Source organism: Porites lutea, chromosome 13 (assembly GCF_958299795.1).
Source record: "Porites lutea chromosome 13, jaPorLute2.1, whole genome shotgun sequence".
Lineage (NCBI taxonomy): Eukaryota > Metazoa > Cnidaria > Anthozoa > Scleractinia > Poritidae > Porites > Porites lutea.
This window is the reverse complement of record NC_133213.1, coordinates 14,349,448-14,371,344: the sequence shown is the minus strand read 5'-3', so window position 1 is coordinate 14,371,344 and position 21,897 is coordinate 14,349,448. Positions and strand designations below refer to the sequence as shown.

At 39.4% G+C, this 21,897-nt stretch overlaps 2 protein-coding genes and 1 non-coding gene across 3 annotated transcripts; 1 reads left to right on the top strand and 2 right to left on the bottom strand.

The window, feature by feature from the left end:
- The first annotated feature begins 1,810 nt into the window (after positions 1-1,810).
- Positions 1,811-2,245, top strand: LOC140922396 (small ribosomal subunit protein uS12-like). The gene has a single exon (XM_073372384.1). It carries the CDS (start codon positions 1,811-1,813, stop codon positions 2,243-2,245), a length of 435 nt encoding a protein of 144 aa, XP_073228485.1.
- Positions 2,246-8,435: 6,190 nt separating this feature from the next.
- On the bottom strand, positions 8,436-8,508 carry Trnav-aac (transfer RNA valine (anticodon AAC)). Its single transcript has one exon. It is a non-coding gene; the product is annotated as a tRNA-Val (tRNA).
- Positions 8,509-12,578: 4,070 nt separating this feature from the next.
- LOC140922739 (uncharacterized) lies at positions 12,579-15,407 on the bottom strand. The gene is made up of 3 exons (XM_073372757.1): positions 15,262-15,407; positions 13,199-13,285; positions 12,579-13,111 (listed from the first exon to the last, which is right to left on the bottom strand). Exons 2-3 carry the CDS (start codon positions 13,260-13,262, stop codon positions 12,858-12,860), a joined length of 318 nt encoding a protein of 105 aa, XP_073228858.1. The 5' UTR covers positions 13,263-13,285; positions 15,262-15,407; the 3' UTR covers positions 12,579-12,857.
- Between the last annotated feature and the right edge of the window lie 6,490 nt (positions 15,408-21,897).

Genomic DNA, 21,897 nt, shown 5'->3' with positions numbered 1-21,897 from the left:
AACAGGATTCGCTTTAGCCATTTTTTTTTAAGCGTTAAGGTTTTTATTTTGGCTAAATGACTCAATATTAATCAAATTTCTAGCTTTTCAAGGTTTTTTTTCTGAAATGCGTTTATCTGAATAAATACTTGTAGTAGTTGTGGTTGTTTTGTCCCTGTTGTCCGTCAGCTAGTGTGATGATTCCCTGCAATGTTTTGTAACGCCAGGCCCAGCTATTTAACATTGTTTTCTCGCGAAAAGTGATCTACAGATGCGAATTCGAAGGAAAGAATTGAGCTTAAATTTCTACATTAACTGCTGAGAATTGTCCTTTAATTAATTCTTTTGGCGCAGATACAATCGATTTTGTTTTTCTTGAGATAAGTGGGTCTTTGGACTGGAGCGCGATGTCACAAATTCCTCCGTTAGCAAACTTTTGAGATGGCTTCACAGTCGAGCAACTATTTCTCTTCTGTTCAAATTTCCAAGTGCCAGTTTTATCACGCAACACTCATGGTAATATAAGTCAGTTGTAAAGGAAGACTGCAATTTCTCAAATTTCGGAACTAAAGCATTCCTCGTTAGTTGCTACTTAGGTCATCGCTCGCCTGCTTGACTGGCGAAATCCACTCCACGGTGATGACAAAAATCAAATGATCCTGGCACTTTTTCGGCGCTGATCAGACTGATCATCGAAAAGTTCCAAATCGTCCACAGAACGCTTAATCGTCGACTTTTTTCGAAGGGCATGCTTACATGTGGGATGTATGACGGCAAAAAAGAAAACACTCGCAAAGATAACCTTTCAGTGATCCTCAGTTCGCTGCCTTTGTCCCATCGCTTCATGCTCAGTCTCAGTCGGGTAGTTTATTAACTTTTATTTCATGACACCCAGATCCCGGCGGCTGTAAAATTGTAAAAATGGACGTATAGTAAAAAAGGAAAACGGTCGAAGGACGGGCTTCTGAGTTCGACTTCATCCAGCACTATTTTTTCACGGTGACATACGAGACTCGCGAAATATGACACTTTTCGCGGGAAACAAGCCGTTCTATTTATAATTCTACTCGGGAAAGGGTTGACTCAAGAAATTAATGGAGATGGAGGCTCCATTTGATGGGCTCCTGGAAAAACCTATTAAAGACCATCTGTATCAAGGCCTGATTCCAAGGGACGGGCTCGCCAGGTTTGCTGCGCTGGCTCTCTTTAGCAAGTTCGATTAACTGTATTCCGGAATAATAATACATTGAATTAACTCTTCAAATCTCTTGTTTTAGTTTTCATTGGATGGTTAAATCTAGAAATCTGGTGGACACTTAATTCACTTAATAACTGGGTGTATTATTTTCTGTTCATTTTATCGACAACTGGCTGACAAAATTAGTGGAGACATAGTTTGTTCTAAAGTACCTCTCTAGCGTTTTACTGCCTGGAACTTATAAGTGGGGGGGAGGGGGCTTATATTTGCGGGGGCTAATAACCGGGTGTATTTTTTTTGTGTACAAGTAAATGGGCCTGTAACTGGGGGACTTGTAAGTGGGGGGAGAGGGGGCTTATATCCGGGAGGGGGGAATTATAACTGGGTGTATTGTTTTGTTTACAGGTAAATGGGCCTGTAACTTGGGGAACTTATAAGTGGGGGGGGGGACTCATAAGAGGAATTTTCATGTATTTACAACTAGAGATACTTACAATTCCACTCACTGACTCAGTAAACTGTGAATCGCTCTCGGGTCCAAACATCCACCATGCGTCAGGTTTTCCTCGTGTGTACAGAAAACACTGATCTACAAAGCAGTAATCATCAGTCCACACAGTCCGGTAGAAAAAGATGGGAAAGCCAAGAGGTTTAAGAACTGCTCGCAAACTCAAAAATCACCGCCGAGAGCAAAGATGGCACGACAAAAATTACAAGAAGGCCCATTTGGGAACAGCTCTTAAGGCTAATCCCTTCGGTGGTGCCTCTCACGCCAAAGGAATCGTTCTTGAGAAAGTAGGTGTTGAAGCCAAGCAGCCCAACTCTGCCATCCGAAAGTGCGTGCGTGTACAGCTTATTAAGAATGGAAAGAAGATCACTGCCTTTGTGCCTAATGATGGCTGCCTTAATTTTATTGAAGAAAATGATGAAGTTTTAATCTCTGGTTTTGGCAGAAGAGGTCACGCTGTTGGTGATATCCCTGGAGTGCGATTCAAGGTTGTGAAGGTTGCCAACGTGTCACTTCTTGCTCTGTTACTTGGCAGCAACATCTTGGAATTCTCTCCCTGACCATTACCGCACTATTTCTGATTTTACTTCTTTTCGACGACTGATATCTACTGGGAACAATAATTTACTTAAAAGGGCAGGAACTGCAAACCTTTCTACATCATGATAATTTGCAAGTTAGTTGTCTAGGTAGTTAGTTATCTTTTTTGCTATATAGAATTAACTTTTTATTATAATTATTTATTAATGTAGTTGGCTCGAAGATATTAGCACTTGAGTGCTACACTGTAAATTCGAGGGTAAATAAAGTTTATTGATTGATTGATTGACACGGCCATCTCACCACTCAGAACAAATGTCATCTCATCTGGATTTAACTTGAAAATAATGTAAACAGACAGATCAAAAGATATATTAATTAAAGGGGTTATTTCGCGCTATTTGCTATCCTTTAAGCTAAAACGTGTCTTTCTACTAATTGAATTCCAACGATTAATGGTCTGGCTTTGTAATTTACTTTACTATTTACTTACTATTACTTTACTATTTACTTTACTGACTATTTTTCCTTTCGTCTGTTACTACTGTCTAATAATACATGGGATTAACTCTTCAAATCTCTTGTTTTAGTTTTCATTAGAGGGTAAAATCCAGAAATGTGGTGGAGAATTAATTCTGTGCACATTACAAACAGCAATGCGCACCGTTTCCTGTTCATTTTAACGACAATGGCTGACAAAATTAGTTGAGATAGTTTGTTCCAAAGGGCCTTTCCATGGCGTTTTGCGGCCTGGAACTTATCACCAAGGATAGAAATGGATTGAAACTTGAAAAAGTTAGGCCAACTTAAATACGATTCCTGCAAAAGTCACTTGTCAGTTATTTCCATTCAGATCTTTTGTACCGCTTATACTATCAAAAGATTTCAAGGGTCAATGGATTATTTTGAAGATTCACTCATGTTCGTCTTCCTATTTCATTAGGGGGTTTAAGCAAAGGCGTTCTTGGGCGACGCAATGTCAACCAGAAGTGAGCCTTTTCTCTTTTAATATGCCTTGAAGCTGCTAAATTTGTATTGCTACGTGTCTTTACTCTTATAGAGACCATTTGTCTGAAAATTTGCAAATTCGTCCCTAGGGTCTTCTCGTTTTCAAAACCAAGAAGCCCCTGGGGACGAGATCGAACTAAAATGAAAACTTTTATTATAAATGGTAGTTACCCCGGCTGAAATGTTAGTCCATAGTGCACTAAAATCCACAAGGCTACGTAGGTAAAAATTGCCGCTGAGAAAGTTGATCCTGTCAAATTGAAAAACAAGATGGAAATGAATAATAATATAGACGAACCTCTCCGACGCAGATGGATTAATTAACATAATTAAGGGTCGGTAAAACGCCAAATATGTTTTTTTTTTCTTTTCTAATTAATATTTTGTTACGAGAGAACAACAGAACATAAAACAAACAAACAATGGACAAAGACCCTGAAACCGAGTCGGCGTTTTGGGTACCGCACAGTGAAACTACTAACTGGCTAACTGTTTTCTTTTTGTGGAGTGCAAACTTTGTCCCTCTATCTCCACCTCCAGCAAGCATGACTTTAAAAGTTTAACTTTACGAGTCTTACAAGATCAAAAAATTGTTAATTTGTCAAAATTGATATTATTTATTATACAGTCAAGTTCCTTCCTTGCTTACACTTGAAATCCGCTGTCTGAAAGGGTTTTTACTACTGAGTCTTTCCATGCCTGGTGGAGCACTGTTCCAATGTCGACTAGCTGCCCCTGGGTCTCCGAGGATGGAATTATGTGTGCTTGCGAACGGAATCAAACAATGATTGTTGCATCACCTGCATGTGCATTCACGTGACGAACGTGATATCAGACGGACCTTAAACTCAACACCAGGGTCTTCGCGGTCACATACCATGCATATTAGTTGGTACAACATGGGCATCCCAAGAATGTGGACAGATTTTGGAAAACCTTTCACATGACGTCACGGCAGCCATGTTGGTGTCCCAAACCAGTCCTCCGGGAGTTGAATTCTTTTCTTATGCAAACGCTTTCTTTTGTTCCAATAAATTTGCATAGACGCTGGCCACGTGAGTGATTACACTTGTCGTTCGCAAATACGTATAAACATAAGAAACAATCCTTACATAAAGTAATGATGAAAAATTTTAAATAATGAGCGAAACCTTAGCAAAAAACACTTCTGATTTGTCCTTTAACTCTCAAAGCACACTAGACTGGAAGTTTGCGGTATTAAAGCTAATAATGAACACTTTTGCCTTAAAAATAGCTTTTGTAGGAAGAATTGATTACAGCCTGCCATCCACGGCACTGCAGATCTTTTCTTCCTTTGGTGAGGAATATTCCCGAAAATTACGATCTTTCGATAGTTACGACGCAGTAACTTTAACCAAGAGTCTCTTGTTTAAATACATCTGGATCAAGGCGCATTAAGCTCGACCACGTATGAGAGTTGATAAAATTCGGCCTGATCGCAGATTATGGTCAAAGAGAAAAGTTTCTATGTATGTATGTTCTTCCTTTTTCTCCTCCCTAGCCTGCGAGCAAGCTCTCCTATTTGGGCGAGTGAAACGAGTCTCGCGAGAACGCGCGAGCGAGCGGCAAAGCCGCAAGGGGCAGAGGAAAGATTCCTCGTCCCCTCGCTCGCGCGTTCTCGCGAGGCTCGCTTCGCTTGCCTAAATAGGAGAGCTTGCTCGCAGGCTATCTCCTCCCCTCCTACATGTACCCTATAATATACACAGATACCCCTACCTATTCTCCCGTCTCTTGAGTGACTAGACTCAAAGTACGACGGAGCGGGGAGATGACGCTACTGATTTCAAAAAGACCAACAAGGGTGCCACTTGTTTTTAAGGTATTGCTTGTCTCTGCCTTTCACAGGTCATAAGCCCTTGACCCACCTACTTTACTTAGTAAAACGTAAACATGAACAACAAGTCAAATTGCTAAATGAACTGCAACGTGTTCTCTTGCACGCGCGTGCTGTAAGTTCATATTTATTATTTGAACGTTAACGATTAAGATCGGACATTAAAAGAGGTCTAAGAAGTTCGAAATACCAGAGGTAAATATAGCAGTGAGATCATCATTACCAAAATCGTTAGTCATAATCCATTACTGAAATATTTATGTCAATTTAATTAGCCAGCAGGCTATGAGTTTTTAAAATAAATCAGGCTCAAAGTCAAAGAATAAAATATTCTTTATAAAACACTCATCTCTCTGGTGAAAAAAGCAAAACCAGACTCTCAATGTTATCTCAAGCAAAAGTTACTAAAGTAAATAAATTAATTGTTTCATAAATAAATTTAAAGCATTGTGCAGAGTGTGATTGCATGAATTACAGAACGCCGTCTGATTAATTAAACTGTTTTCGGTTTGCGCTAATATGGCCAATCGGCCAATCACGCATGAAGTCTTAAGTATTTAAATAGATTCGACCTTCATTTTTTGACCCAGAAGCTTTATTTTGTCAGCCTCGAGTCAAGCCCATAACTCCGTAAAAATCGCGCGGGTGCCGTAACGTTCTGCCTACGCAAAGAGCTACAAAACTGAATCATCTCTTTCAAGCCGAAGGATTACAGGTAAACATTCTGCTAAATCGAGCTGTTTATTTCGCTATGTGAAGTATTCCGGCACAGCATGCTTTGAATTTACCCATCTTTTCACGGGCTGTTATCGGCCCTTTTGGTCTTCGTTCTCAACTATCAGAGTTGCTTTGTCTATGGCCGAATAAGGTTTTAAAAAGTTGGACTTAGGTTGGAAGGAGCCGTTCATAAAAATATCTTGTTATGGCAAATGATTCTAATTTTCAGAGGAAAACATCAGTTGGGTTAGTATAGCGTGCATTTTCTCGAAATAAAAAAAAAACATTCCTCTTTCTTTCAATTTCGTTTAGTGTCACTCAGTCAAAGTAAACTTGCTAACGTGTCTCTAACCAGACGTTATCTCTCGATATGAACGTAAACTGTATAAATACACAAAAGTATAATGTACATTTGACTTAGAAGGACCATCATAAGTTCTTTTTCACAGATCAAAACTATGTTAACTGTCATTTATACGCCTCTTGACGACATTATTACACAAGAACTCACACAACAGCATCATGTTTAGTATGCACTATTCTCTAGTTATCTTTTCAGTAATTCACAGATTGAGTAAGCTCAGTAAGACTCTCCGCTCATCGGTGACCAGTTGGAAGTCAGTTAAAGGAGTAACTACGTGCTTTGTTTACAAAATGTCAACACTAGTTAAAGTGTATTTTCAGCAAAGAGTTTTATTCTAATACGTCACGACGTCAATTTTCAGTGCCAGAACTTTGTAAAGGAACATAAAACCTCGGAAAACTCAGCTTAGATAGAATTTTAATTTTCGTTTGAATGGCGAGTATCCGCCTTATGGGTGACCTCTGTCGAGACTACGCACCTTACAATTCTCAAGTACTTTTGGACAGTAATTAGACGCTATTTTTTCTGCACATGAGAACAAGCTATCACTCTAGCATACAGTAAACACTTGAATAAAGAGCACCCCTTGGAAAGCTTACAGTCACGTCCGGAGATTAAGTTTGGCTGGCATCATAAGAATGTAATTTTCCACGAAAAATAAGTAGGCACTAAGCTTCAATATTTAAATTTTTTTCTAGAATTTTTGACATATTTTTTATTATTGACTCAAGATTAAATTTACTCCATACTTGTCGTCGGAAAAACTGGTTGACGGATTTCGTCTGATTTCGCCGGGACCAAAGGTTAACTAATCAATCGATCGAATATCCGGCGATAGTTTTAATGCCCTAACACATGGATATCTTGTTAAAAACTGATGCGCGCAAAACAAAGGAAAACGTTTTTTTTTTTTCAGAAGGACTGGGCATGCTCACATGTGCGTTAGATACAAATGCCATGGTCGCCATACGAGTTATTTTTTTCTTTTTTAGCATTATTATTATGACCAAAGCATTATTATATCTAAAGCAGTGTTAAAAAATATATGATCTCCCAGCGGTTTTTATCTTGCCACCTACACATCGCCGGGAAATTGGAAAATCTCACAATTAAAGTTAATTAAGGTCCATAAAGTCAAAAGAGCAAGTTCTCCTTCACAAATTGTCCTTATTAGACATGGAAAATTTGTCCTCATTGATGGGATGTAAGGTTTATAAACACCGGCAGGCGGTGTCGCAATGGTCCATGGGAAGTGGAACCAGATTCAATACTTCCCCTGATCACCCACTGTCGGGAGCCCATGACCCTGCCCCTGGGGAGCTTAGGGAGCTTGGACACTAAGCTTAGAATTGTAACCGAGCCTTCTCGTTTAGTTTCCAATCCTTCCTTAACCGTTCGTATGCAATCAGTTCAGCTGGCCGCAGAGGTTCTTGAGGGTTAAGCCCTGAGAATAGTGATTAGGGTTAAGGACTGATCAATACTGATAAGGGTTAGCACTGAGAATAGTGATTAGGGTGAAGCACTGACTCGATAAACGGTTAGCTTCTATTTGGGGTTAGGGTTGTTGCTATATATCTTCAAATCAAACCATCAATCGTCAGCAAATCCTCAGTGGTGTAATGGAATGGGAGATGGACTGCAGATTCTACGCTTCGGGTTCGAGTCCTACTCGCGCCCTTCTAATTTTTTCCCTAAAAAATTGAAAATACTTAGACCCTGTACTTAGAATTTCATGTGGGAAAAGGGAAACGGCTCAGAATGTCTTGTGAGAGGGAAATGTCAGTTTGGAGTATGGAGATGAGTGCTCCCCAAGAAAGTGATCCCCAAAAAAATTTTCGCGTGGCGGTGACGCAGGTGGATTGGTCCCCAAGTCCCCGATCGTGTCCCACAGTTGTCTAAATAGCAGATAACGCTATCCACTGGATAAATTTCTATCCAGTGGATAACGCAATTGGTTTTCCTAATCCGCTGGAGAGCAATTTATCCGGTGAATAGTGCTATCCAACGTTTGACCACCCGGGCAGGTAGAAACTGGTCTTAAGATTTGTTTTTGGAATGAGTGATGCAGTTCTCTTGCCCTTTATGCAAGGTCCATGGATACGACCAATGAAAATCTAAGATTTCTTTATGTCCCGCTTCCCCCGAACCCCTAACTAAAAAAGTAAATCTAAAAATTAAAAAAATCAAAAGGAAAAACAACAATATCTGAACAAAACTTAAGATTTCTTACCTGCTTTCAAATAAAAGAAAAAAAGGAAAAAACAAATGTTTCCGGCCAGGATTGAACTGGCGACCTTCCGCGTGTTAGGCGGACGTGATAACCACTACACTACGGAAACTGCTACGACAAATTTATGAAAAGTTAGAGATGTCTTACCGTGGGGCACGAAATTTTCGCGGGTTCTAATTTTTGCGGTTTTTCCAACGATCCGCAAAAATAAGTTCCCGTATATAAGAATTCCCGCAGACATTTTTTCCAGAAAAATTTACTCCAGAGTAAATATCAGAAATATTCTCTAACTTAAATTCGCTACACAATAAGACAGTACTAAGAAATCGTGTCTGTTCAATCACAGCTTGTCTCTTTCATTCGGAAACAACGAAATACTGGTTTATTGCTTGAAAATATGTATTTCTATTGCACGTACTCAATAAAAACGAAAATGCTGGGTACTGGGTACTTTCTGAAATTCGCAAAAATTAATTCCCAGCATGTAAAACCAGTCTGTCCCAATCACAAAAAATAGTTTCCGCAAAACACAAAAAATCGCCAATCCGCAAAAATTTCCTTCCACACGATATACACCTAATTGCAATAACGTTGTCTTAGAAAAATGACAAAAGGAAAAAGCCAAATAGATCGTTTTCACTGTCACGCAACAAAAAAATACATTGGAAACCGTCCAGTGGAAGAAGCCAAGAAAATGAAATGTTATAAATTAAAAGACTAATATATAAACAATTTGTTCAAGTCTCAGGTCTTTGTGGCCCACAGTTTCTAAGTTATTTGCCGAAACGTTTCACGCACTTTTGTAAAGCTTTGTATGGAGACGCCATATTGGTGTACCGTTTTGGTGCACCAATATGGCCGCCGGAAATCAACAAAAACATCTGGAGTTCACTTTTTCTATAAAAGCTCTTTCTTTTCACTCCAGAACTACGTACGCATTGACATATCTTCTAATACTTGAAATGGTTATACTGCTGAAAATTAAAAGGAGAGACTTTTTTTCAACGAGACAGCATTCCTATTTTGGTGTCACGCACTGTGAAAACTCGGAAGTTCAAATTGCTGTATTTTGAAATGGAACATGCTACTGGAATGGAATCTTGTACAGAGATTTATTTTTTGTTTATCTTCAACCTAGTGAAAATAAGAATTCGTAAAACCTCGCAATTTGGACTTTACAATTTGATGACGTCACTGTGAAAACCATCTATAGGTGGTTTTCGCGTTACGTCATCGCCGCCATGCAGGTGGACAGTGAACAAAAGATTGCTCAGAAGGTCGTTTTGTTTGTCCACCAGCATTTGTTCATTTCACCATTGTTATTTGTGTCTGCTGAGATTGGATGAAAACCACCTATAGGAATTTAATAGGCTAATTAAGCCACATTCTCGTGGTAGATTCATTTGCAACCGTTGCATTTCCCCGCTGGAATTTTCAGTTTTATTTTCTTTCAGCTTGAAAACAATAGCAAATTCCAACAGGCAAATACGACGTCCATGCGCGGATTCTGTAAATAAATTCGTTAGGCTTATTAGCCGAATTAATTCCTATTTGGCTTTTCCTTTTTTTCATTTTTCTATGACAACGTTTTTGCAATTAGCTGTATGTGAATTGCAGTAAAATGAAATTGAATACTGAACTGAAATTCAGCCAGCATTATGCTGGAAAAGATCTCAAAACGGAGACATCTGTTAGTCATCAGCAAAACAAACATTATTTTACGTAGTTTAACATAATCTTGGACAAAGTAGACAGGAAACTTAGACCCTCCCCTCCCTAAATCAAGGATGGGCAAATGGCGTGATTTCGCGACGTACTCGCGGCTTCATCCTTAATTTCGGGGAGATAGGGCTTGGAGTGGGGTTGCCATTCCATTTAAGTCTGCCTAAGATTGTAGGTAGGTGAAAAATAAAGTTTAATGCTACTTCATAAACTGTTACCTGGTGGGTGAAACATAGTCTAATTAAAGAATGGACGTCCGAATGAAAACATTCAAAAGAAATATTTATCTTCTTGTCACTGTGTATCCTGATGTATATTAAACGTCTTGCACATTTATCGCGTACCGACGGACACAGTGTTAGAGGGGACCGATTTCTCACTCTCTCCGCCGACATCTTCGCAGATGGTAGGTTACTGAATCTCTATATAACCTATCCCAGTCGAGTATCAAAGACAAGCAAGATGTCATAATAGATATCATAATGATCTCTGCGATCTTGAGACAAGTTATTCCCCATTTTCGTCCTTTTCCTCACAGTATCGTAAATCCTTCTGCCCAAACAGGAGAACACAGGAAAGAACAAAAACAACATACACTTTACGATGGACTTAATGAGCTTTTTATCAGACGAGGAATGGGAAACAGTGACAGAACCGTTAATGGAGGGTAAGGCCAATATTTGTTCCCGAACCGCCTTTCACAGGGGAGGGGAGGGGGAAATCCCAACAAATCATGTCTTACCCCAGGGGTAGAAGATAACACAGCGGTAACGTGGCCGAGCGGTCAAAGTGCTGGACTTGTAATCCAGAGGCTCCGAGTTCAAGTCTCGTCCTGGGCCCAGTTGCTCGAAGCATGGTTAGCGTTAACCAGCGTTTAATACCTTGACAACGTATTGGTTTTGATACTGCTTAACCAATGGTTAAAGCTAACCATGGTTTGAGCAACTCAGCCCTGATCGCTAACTGGATTTGGATTAATTCTCGGTTGTCCCGAGTTCCATTCCTGGCCACGCCTGTAAAATAGCTTTTTTTGGTTTGCCTCCCACAAGTTGGGATTCTTAACCTTGTTATGTTCCATTTGATTAGTATTTGTTTCAACAATTTCAAGGAGAGCCTTAAGTATATAGTATTATCACTATCACTGTCAGTAATATTATTATTATTATATTATTATTATTATTATTATTATTATTATTATTATTATTATTATTATTATCACTACGAACGACGAGGTTGAGAGAAGTAGTAGTATTAAAAGGGTACGAAAAGGAGCGTGTTTAAATCCCCCTGTTTTTCCCAGAATCGTACAAGAACCAAGCAACCAATGAACCAACCATAGAGAGGAAGGGGAAGAGGGGGATTCAGGCGGTAGGAACCACAAACGAAATACGGGGTATCCAGAAGTAGAAAACACATACAGGAACTGGGGGGGGGGGGGGGTGAATGTCTGACCCTCCTCTCCCGCTAGCTCTGAAAACAAATTTTGTGCTTGGTGCTTTCATTTTTCAGGTTTTGAAGAATTCCAAATTGTTCACCGACACTCTTTAGGTAGCGGAAAGTACAAATATTCAGCCTTACAAATCAAGGATGAAATTCCCTACGAGCTCCACATCAGCGGTGCATCAGAGAAGAGAGACCCTTTGAAGGAAATTCAGATGATAAAACTGCGAGTGGATGATAACACTATCACAGGCATGGATGACAACGGGGACTGTGTTGTTAGAAAGTCTTAAAACTATCATGTTTTACCCACTTATTTTGGTGTGAATTGCCGCCTGTTAATAGTAGCTCGACCAATCATGAAGGCGGCAGCAGCTAGAACGTAACAAAACTATGATATTTCAGTCTGGACCTTTCCTAGCAAGAAAGCGAAGCCAAATGATCACATCTAGGGTATTGAGGCTGAAAACGTGAACACAATTTTCTCTCTTCTCTTTCTCATCGTCAATACCCTACGGGTGTGGTCCATAAAACATTTTTTGAGGTAGTTTAAAGAATATGGAATACCTTTCTTACGGTTTTTGTGATCTTTGCCGCCATGTTTGCCTACTGGAGTCAACTGTGTGTTCACCGCTCCATCATTAATCTCGTTCCCAGGATTCTCTCTTCGAGGGAGGAAGAGAGAGGACCCTGGGAACGAAAGAATGATGATTTTAAAAAAGGATGATGACGTAACTGATTCATGACTCCTGTGTGACGTCATATTTTCCGCCATTATCGAAAATAAAAAATGACTGCCATGTCTTAGCAGTGTTATAGACCTGAATACACCCGAACTACAACAACAAATAGACTTTTATTCAAAAATTTAACATAAGTGGGCTGACCTGCAGGTAGCAACTGCTAACGTATAGGCCGGACAGACAAACAAACAAACAAACTCTGTTATGTAAAGTTTTATTAATGTTAGTGTCACTTGGGTTATATTGCTAAGAATTTTAGGAATTTTTTTGTGTGTGTGTTGAAAACTGAGGCAACACTAAATATATCGTTGTTGCAGAGGCGTTGTGTAACAATTAGACAAATTAAACATTGCTCTCACTCACAGCCCGTAGGGATCTCTCCAGGGTAACATTACCAAACCTTTCTAAAACTAGCTGCCATCATAGATATAAACAAGCCTAAAAAGTGCTGTGAGACTTAAAAGATAAAAAAAAAATGTAAAGCCGTACCGTGCAAATTCTATAGTACAAAATGACAGTTGTAGTTAAAAAATCTCAAGTACCAAGCCTGAAGCTAAGTTTGTTCATCAGTAATCTTCAAAACGCAATCGTCGCCGTTTTTTATACCAGTGATGTATGACTTTTCATTAATCGAACTCACTGCAAGCTCCACCCGGCGATATCCCTTCAGGGGATCCCTTGTGTCGTTTGCTGGGCCTTCAAGCACGACTGTCCGGGGAGGGCTGTCCTCGTTGTCAGCTTCATAGATGACGTATTTGTAGTTATCGCCACTTTTTTGGGAACGTGAGATTAAGTACTCTTTAAATCCTAACAAGATGAAGGCACCATTTTAAGAGGTTCTGTATATCTCGAAAGGTTCAACACCCTTTTTTTTAAAAAAAAAAAAACAAATACCTTCACTGGGGAACTCCAGAGTCTCCTGCCAATGTTTGTTTGAGAGGGATTGAATCAAACTCATATCCTTTGATTATACTTGGTACCCTGTGCATAGAATCGAAGTCATATCATGTAAAATATGTTACCTCAAGCCCGTGCGATGTCACTTTCCTGGGATATAGACCCAGGCGAAGAGGGGAGGGAATCCGGATTTGAAGTGACAGGGATGATCGAAGGATTTTTGCGGGGTTGAAATATTTTATTTAGAGCTTTTTGGGGGTAAGAAAAGTTTTTTCTCTGAAGCGCTCGTGATCTAAAGTAACGACGGGAACTAGGAACGAAAAGTCTAAAGTTTATGACGTATTTTCGTTTCCAGTACCTGACCAAAACACAAGCAAATCGAGTTGTTGGTACCCAGGCTTCTCGCGGGTTGAGTTTAGGTTCCGTTCTCCTGACGTCAGACTCAAATACTGTTCAGTTCTCTCCTGTGGTGCTGTTTATTTTGCTTAAACTTCGGGAGATCTAATTGTTTCGTTATTTATTATTTTTTTTATCTTTTTGCATTATAATCGTTCCCCATTTAGAAATCAGAACCTTTAAAATGGATATAGATCTTCCACTTTAATGGACCATAATGGAACTTTTTGAGGAACGAGATTGCATAGTACGATAATGAAGCCAAAACTAAGGCTCAAAAACTGTTTTAAAAATAGAAAGAAAGAAGAAAAAAGTGATACGGCAGCTTATTGTCTTAGTTAGACCGATTTGCGCAGAACAAAAAAACAAAGAGCGGCAGTTTTTTTTTAACATGCAAAACAATTCCACACAACAACTCAGCTTCTAAATTACAAGTCGGCTTAAAAGCCTGCCCTTTCTAATAACAATGAACCTTGGCCGGGTGATAATGTAAACATGTAAAAGAACAACACCGTCTTCTTCCTGTATCTTAAATCGGCTAACAACGTAAAAAGGAACGTTTCTTTGATGACGTTCTCTCATACAGCTCACTTATTAGCAATACATTGGTCGACTTTTTTCTCTGTAAAGTTCTCTTTTAACAACAGACGTTCAGTGAGTTATGTAAATTTTAGAGTGACCTAGAGTGAGTACAAACACGACATGGGTGGGAGTTTTCGATGTTATCTAGGCATCAAAAGTTAAGACGTTACTTTTTAATTTTTTTTCTCCCAGTAGTAAAGAAGTAGCCTCGTGGTATTGAAACTCACAATATAGACTGAACTTTTCTAACAGGGACATACCTTTTAAAGGATTTGTGACTTATATCAACACTACAGACCATCATTAGTTGCAAAATCACAAAGCGTGAAAAGTTACATGTTATTAAAAACAGTTGTAAAAGGGTCGTATCTGTATCAGATAAACTGAATTAACCCTTTTTAAAACACTGGTCTTTGTAGCAAATGTTTTTAAATTCTCAGGGAAGGTAGTCTTTAAACTGTTTTGATAGGTCTTTTCCTCAAGCGAACCCACAGAAATGTGTCAATCCATTACATAACGTTCAAGGCTTTTTCCGCCGCTTTTAGGGTAAAAAGGTTTTACCATATCCAATGAACCTCAAAAATTAAATTAACTGAAAATTGTTTCGGGCGGGATGATTTTCTACATCCAGGTGTCTCTCACAATAATCGAAAACGTTTCCGGAGTTAATTGCCAAATGCACGCAGTTATAATAGGTTTTGTAGTTAAGCATAACGTTCTCAATATTCGTATATAAACAGTTCACTGATTTTGAGTGCATGTCTAGAAACAAAAGCAAAAAGCCATATCCATCATTTCTGTCTTACTGCTGTAAACCTCCTTTCTATTAACTCGGTTAAACAGTAATTAAATTTAAACAGGATTAAAACCCAACAATGGTAGAACAGACTGAATTTCACAGTTATAGCCTTTTAAATATGTTCGCATTGCAACCACATCTAAGCCTGTTTTTGATCACAGCTGACAAAAAAAATCGTGGGGCTTCTGTCCATTCTCTTACAATAAATTCATATTTTATGTAAATAAATGAAGTTTCTGGAAAAAAATCTTGAAATGAACTACAAGTAAGAAGAGTGGCTCACCTTGAACGTTTTTAAGCACAGTTATCTCTCCCTAAAGTTTGCAAACAGCGAACAGCATGAACAACTGACTCAACACATAACGATGATCAACTTCAAGAATCAAATGAAAGGTTAACGTCAATCAATATATCCCAGCTATTGTTCTCTTCAAGTTATTAAACAGTAAAATATTTAACTTTTTAAAAAGATACCCATAAAAGGGTACATTTATTGACACAATGAACACAATCAGTGTTCGTTGAATTCTGTAGTACGAGTTACGATCTAATCTTTTTTAAGTGCCAAACCTTTCTTGTCAAAATGAGTTTTATTTTCACGAGAATAACATTTAATTTTCAATAATTTTTTTATCAAAGACTTAGCTATTAGCCTCGTTTTAAAATGGAGGCTTGGAGAGTCAACTCGAAAATGGCCTATTCTGATTGGTCCGACTTATCAGCGAATCAGCGGGACTTCTTCCACCACGCAGGTTTTTTCGTCTTCAAAGCAGATGTTTTTAGGGCTTCGCGACGCATTCTTTACTCACGAATGAAGTTCGTCGGTGGGGAAACTAAAACTATAGACAGAAGAGGTTTTCGAGGTTTTATCTCGAAGGTGGGATGTTTTAACACGTACATCTATGGTCATCTATTGTTTTGGTGTGGACCGCCAAAAACAGAGGTCATACGTAAACGCGTCATAGCTACTCGTGCATAAAATGTTTACAAACCTTAAAATGTCGGGAATAGACAAAAGCATCGTAAACGTGTCCGAGAGTGACCTGGGAACAACAACGTTGTATTCATATCCTTTTCCGATGTAGTGTGAACAGTCGAAAATGATGCTAAAATCCTATTGCCAATAAGAAGGGCAAGACAATAAGCAGGGCCTAAGAGATGGGAACACTGCGGTTCGGAAGTCTTCAATACGGCAACTTCTTGAATTTTAATAACATCAATAACGTTTAATAACATTTGATTTATAATATTAATTATTAATGTGGTGGATTGAAGATTAATTTGACAAGTTAAGTTTGCTCGTTTATATCATATTCTATGACACAAATAACTTTAATGTTTCCTCATTTTCATTTGTTTTTAGCGGCCAAAAATCCTATGGAATTAGAATTTATCTCACATTAAAATGAATAAACAATTAAAATCACCACTTTACAGACTTTTCAGAGGAAGGCTGCACGGCAAAAGTTTCATAACCAGCAAAACACATATACGTCGGAAAGTGGTGCAGTTTTTGAAGGAATCTTATAACCGAGGTTTTATCAGCGAATTTAAATAGTTTGACATTAGGAAACACCCCTCTGTAACAGACCCAGTGAGTCCCTACCCAGTGGTTTAATTCAGTCTATCCAGTGATAATTTAGCCTCTCCGATAACTGATGAATAGTTTGTTTCTGCCCGGCTAAATTTTTGCTTCCCCAGACACTTTCTACTAAACTTGAAAAGTATAAAACATTGTTACCATTGACAAAGGAAATCGGGGGGAACAGATGATCGATCTCGCATAAAAGAAGTGTAAACCTTTTAGTTCTTCTCGCTAGAGAAATATGTATAACGTTTTCAAAGGCCGTTCCTTCCCCCCGGTAAAGATGTAAGGCCTGCCACCCCTATTAGCTTTAATAGGAGATACACAACTATAGAAAAAACCCCAGTGGAAAATAAACCAAACCGGTGACGTTGTCTCCGACAACCCGGTCAAGATATAGATTCCACTGGATCTGTTACAGAGGGGTGTTAGGAACAATAACACAACGTTTATATCCGCTGGGATTCACAAAAATAACAATTTGTTGGAATGCATGATAAACATAGAAACACAATCATAGAATGATGAACGTCTTTTTTCGTCCTTTTTTAAAGGTGTTCAGCTTGATCACGTTCACGGGATTTTTTCTGTTTCCTTTGCTCCCGCTTCTTATGTTTATGCCCTCTCTTCTCTCCAGTTTTCGCCGACGGGTTGACTTCACAATAGTACCCTCCCAACCTTGATGTAGATTCTGCTGGACACTCCACACACTCACTGGTAACCAGAGACGAGCGATAAGTGTTGTCTTGACAACATACATCTTTTTCATCCACCGGGTTCACAGACCTCAGGTTTTTGGGCGACTTGCGAGGCGTCATCCGAAGTGTTAGCTTAGCAATGAAATACAGGTCAGTGGCTGAGTTAGGAGCCAGCCACTCCGCCTCGTTCTCTCCTGACTGTACTGTGTACGTGATCTTCCACCTGGACAATGTTGTGGGAAGAAGACTGTCGCCTGCCACTTTAGATGACGTATGACAAATCTTTGGCAGGTTGTTACACAGACTGTATGGATTGGGGATTTCCCTTGAGCAAGTTGACTTTCGATAACCTTCTTGGTACACTGTCACGTAAGAGGTTTGTTTCTCTGGCAATAAATAACGCACTGAATTTGCTTCATCTGTAGAAATGTAGCTACCTGCGTCTGGATCGGCTGACACAACTATACGGGTTGATGTCTGGACTTTTTCTGCACCATTTTTATCATGCTCTTTGTTAGGGAGAAACAGTTGAAAGTTCTCAACGTAAGGAGCATGGGGCTCGCCCATCAAGCTCCAGTGAAATTTGTAAAGCCACTTTATATCTCGAGGAAGTTTAAATGAGGCAGTTTTTTCTTCAGCTAACTTCTGAATGTTGATGAAACCCGTATCTCCATCTGACTGTGGTTTTGAGGGGATGAATACGGTACGCTCAATCGAGATGTACGTTTTATGGTCTGTAAACGCTACGAGTTTATCCAGGTCGTTGTTCGTGAAGAGACCCGTGTCTGGTAAACAGACCTGGACTCTTTCTCCCTCATTCAAGTACTCAATTTTGTCACAATATAGCCAGGCTTGAGACTGAATAAATATCTGGGACATTAGAAATCCTCCAAACAGTTCGTGAGCCTTGAATAAATCGTTTTGTTGCTCTCCAATGGAAGCAGCCAGCTTATTAGCTAGGTTACTTCTCACTATCCTGGCCAGAATGTCCACCAACTCAAACTGAAAATCGAAAATGTTTTCTCTTAAGGCATTGAACTCGGCAATTGTTCCTTCTAAATTCTCACACAACAAGAACCCGTTGGCTATAGCCTTTCCTGCGGCCGCCAATATTCCACCGACATCGTTCAACAGATCACAAGCTGAATCCTTCAGCGCTCCCCACATGGCAATGTTTTGTTCCATGCGGTGCCGGTCTACCTTAGGGGTGTAGGCAGCATACTGTTCGACAAACCCTTCGGCGTTGTATCCAACATTTTCTGAATGGCTGTCCTTGATACTGTCGACCACATCAATCAGGTTTGTTATTTGTTCTTTGTTGTCTTTCAGGCAAAGAGCAATCTCCATTGTATCGTCCTTAACGTCGAATAACTTTGCAATAAGTGCCCCTCCGTGTACGAGATCTGCTGCCAAGTCAGCGACAATTTTTGTTTGATCTCGCACTCCCTTTTCATCTACACCACTGAATATGGCTTTTAAAGGATTTGCCTCTGCCGCTATTTTTGTACCCAACGCTACGGTCTCCTCAGCCAACTCAATACCCAGTAGTGTCTCCATAGCAATCATTGTATCTCTAAGGTCAGTGTGTACCTTTTCCTGAAGTCTGGCAAATTCAGTTTCAAAGCTTGTAAGTTTGCCAGTTATGAAGTCTTTGTCGGCGTTTGCAATCCCTTTTTCATACTGAGCGATTCCTTTGAAATAAGAAGAAATTCCTTGGATGTGAACTTGTAGGTTGCTATCCAGCTGATTTATGGCGCTTAACAACTCGGTGTGTTTAATGGTATCCTGTTTCAATCCAATCAGTTTAGCATGGTCAACATTCTCGTGAAGTGTAAGATCTCTCGTAAATCCTAGGTGTCCTGGTTGAAGTCTTTGTTCCCTCATTTTTTTCAGCAGCAAGTAATGTGGTCGAATTGTCAAAAACTGGCAGGCTGCTTCCGCTTCGATTTCATCACATGCAAATCTAGCATCTGAAAAGGTGTTTTCGTTTTCGCTAATAATCTGCATGGCTTCATCTATTCGAGAGTACGCCCTCCTTCTAACAGCATCTCTATAAAAGGCTTCAAAAGGTCTATTTTCTGGCATCATGTTTACAAATGCGTTCATCCATTTCACTTGTATGGGAATGCTTTTAACTTGGTCAACTATTTCGCATCCACTGTAAGAACCTTCGGGGCACCTGGCGCGACCACAAAATACATCTACCATGGTAAAACCGAGCTTGTAAAAGAACAGCTCGACCATTAGTGGAATAGCTTTGGTCACATCGCATTTGTCGTCATCGGTGCAGGCATTTTTCTGACTTGAATGGACTGAGCCAGAACATCTCGACAAAGTCGGACAAACATCCTTGATTGAGAGGGGAATGACTTCTCGGGGTGGTAACTCATTACATGCTATTGTTGTAGGGAAGCTTTTCCAATGGGTCCATTGTGAATCTGTAGTGGGTCGAGTCGCGGTATCATGTAATCCATGTTTCACGAGGTTTGCCATAAAGGTTCCTAACGTGAATTTGGTTTTAACAGAAGGGAAAGCATCCAAACCGAATGTTGTCAATTTTGACTGCACACAGTTTTTGAGTTTATTAGCTAACTCCAAAGCCTTATCAGCATCAACGAGCGGTATGTACGAAAGAAAACTTCTTATCCATCCACCTTCAAAAGCAGGCGTGATAACATCTGCAGTGCCTTCAGTAATGTGTTGTAAGCATTCAGGTGGGATGCTTGCTTCTCTAGGTTGGCATTTCTCAGGAATAGAATCTAAAAATTGAGTAACCTTGCCGAACCATTCTGCTTTACCAGCATGTCTATAAGGCGAAACCCGAGTGAATATGGTCAAAAGCACAACGATGTTTAAAGACCGCATCTTGCCGCAGAAATTTCTATGTAATCAAAACGGCGGGACTGTCGCTTTTAACCCCTCAGTCAACATGGTCTAGTCCAAGAAGATTAATAAGAAGTTTTCCCAAAAGGATTACCTCAGAACTGATGTAATCACTACCACAGGTTGGGAAAATTCTTCTAGTATTAGCAATACTCCGAAATGAATGACAGAAGCTTCTTTACTCTCTCTCTCTCTCAGCACCTCGCTTCACAGCCAGGGGGTGATTTGCCATTGCGTACTTCATCGTCCTTTCACCCTTTTCGAGATCATTTCTTTGCTTCCAAATTTTCAAAATCAGGCAAGGAAGCTCGCAAAACCCCGTAAATTTAACCTGGCTGCCTTTCCTTGGATAAATAGCTGTAAATGCAGTTCTTGAGTTAAAAAAGAAAAGTTCTGTTACGCCGACCAAAAAATAACAAACGTACTTACAGGACTCCGTTAACTCGATACTCTCTCTAACTCTAACAAAACCTCATTTTCCCAGGATTTGGCCCATTCTGTCAGCCATGATCAGCTTTATCGGACACCTATTTATCAAGTTTGAGGGAATTCTACCGCGTTTTAAATTCAAGGAAGTGAAAGATAAGGTCTTATAATTTGGGCAATTATTTCCAAAGGAAATGTTCTTATCAGAAAACCTTATAAATCAAGCCATTTTTTACCTTGGTGACTGTAGACAAAGAATAAATCCGCGATTGGTTATTAATGATTCCCAGCATATCTTGAATGGGGTTCTCCAATAACTTGAAGGATTCTATTGTTTTCCTTAGAAGTACGAGTTAGCGGAAGTTAAGAAAGACACAAAAGCTTTTTTCTGAATCCTGGATATATGGTAAAAGATACATCTTGACAACTTCTATATCACCGAAGAAGCAAGATAAATTATCATAGCTTATTAAACAACGAAAAGTCTGCCGTTGTCCATTCACGCGCATGCGTGCGAATGGTAGCTCTCGATGGGGGTTATCAGTGGGGGCAGTTCTCGGTCGCCAGTTCTGTTGTTATCTCGATGTTATGTCATGTTATGCTATATTTTCAAGAATTATTTGTTTCTAAGTATTTGAGTGGAGTACTTGTAAACTAGCTGGATAAGCTAAGTGCACCTTCCACTTTAAACAAACCTTAAACTTTAAACCTTCAGAACCTTAAGCGATGATTGGTGGCAAGCCATTCATGTTAAACCTCGCGAGAGATGCTTCATGACCCAGAAAACACTAGTACCAAACAAATAAAGAATATTTGTTGCAACTCGAAGGTCAATTTGATAAATCTTTTACAAGTGTAATTAACAAGTATAGCTATTGATTTAGAGACTGAAAACAACAGCTACACTTGGAAAATGCACTTGGAAAAAGTTTGCTAAATTGACTCCTGATTTACTTAGTACAAACAGTCTAGGTAAAAATGGGCGTATAACTAATTACAATATTTCCTCTCGAGGGCAAACAGTTTTTTTTTTGCCCGAACTGGATCTACTAAGTTCCTAAAACCGTATCCCAAGACTTGCAGTAATTCAACTAACGTAAAGTTAGAACAGTGAAAATTTATCAGGGTCTGTCCACCATAAAAACGGATAATCAGATCTCAAACCGGTGCATTCCATTAGAATTAATAGCGATCTGAGGTTTAAAATCATGTTTACATAAAACAGAAAACGTCCACTTGTACCACGCGACCGCGTTTATCTTCTACCTATACCGTGTACTGTTCATTATATGACGTACACAAAAATATCAAGCAGTTTCAAGTTAGG

Coding starts and splice junctions, on each gene's coding strand:
- LOC140922396 (XM_073372384.1), top strand. CDS start 1,811: ATGGGAAAGCCAAGAGGTTTAAGAACTGCTCGCAAACTCAAAAATCAC.
- LOC140922739 (XM_073372757.1), bottom strand. CDS start 13,262: ATGAGTTTGATTCAATCCCTCTCAAACAAACATTGGCAGGAGACTCTG. Junction 13,112..13,198: donor TCTGGAGTTCCCCAGTGAAG/GTATTTGTTTTT, acceptor TCATCTTGTTAG/GATTTAAAGAGTACTTAATC.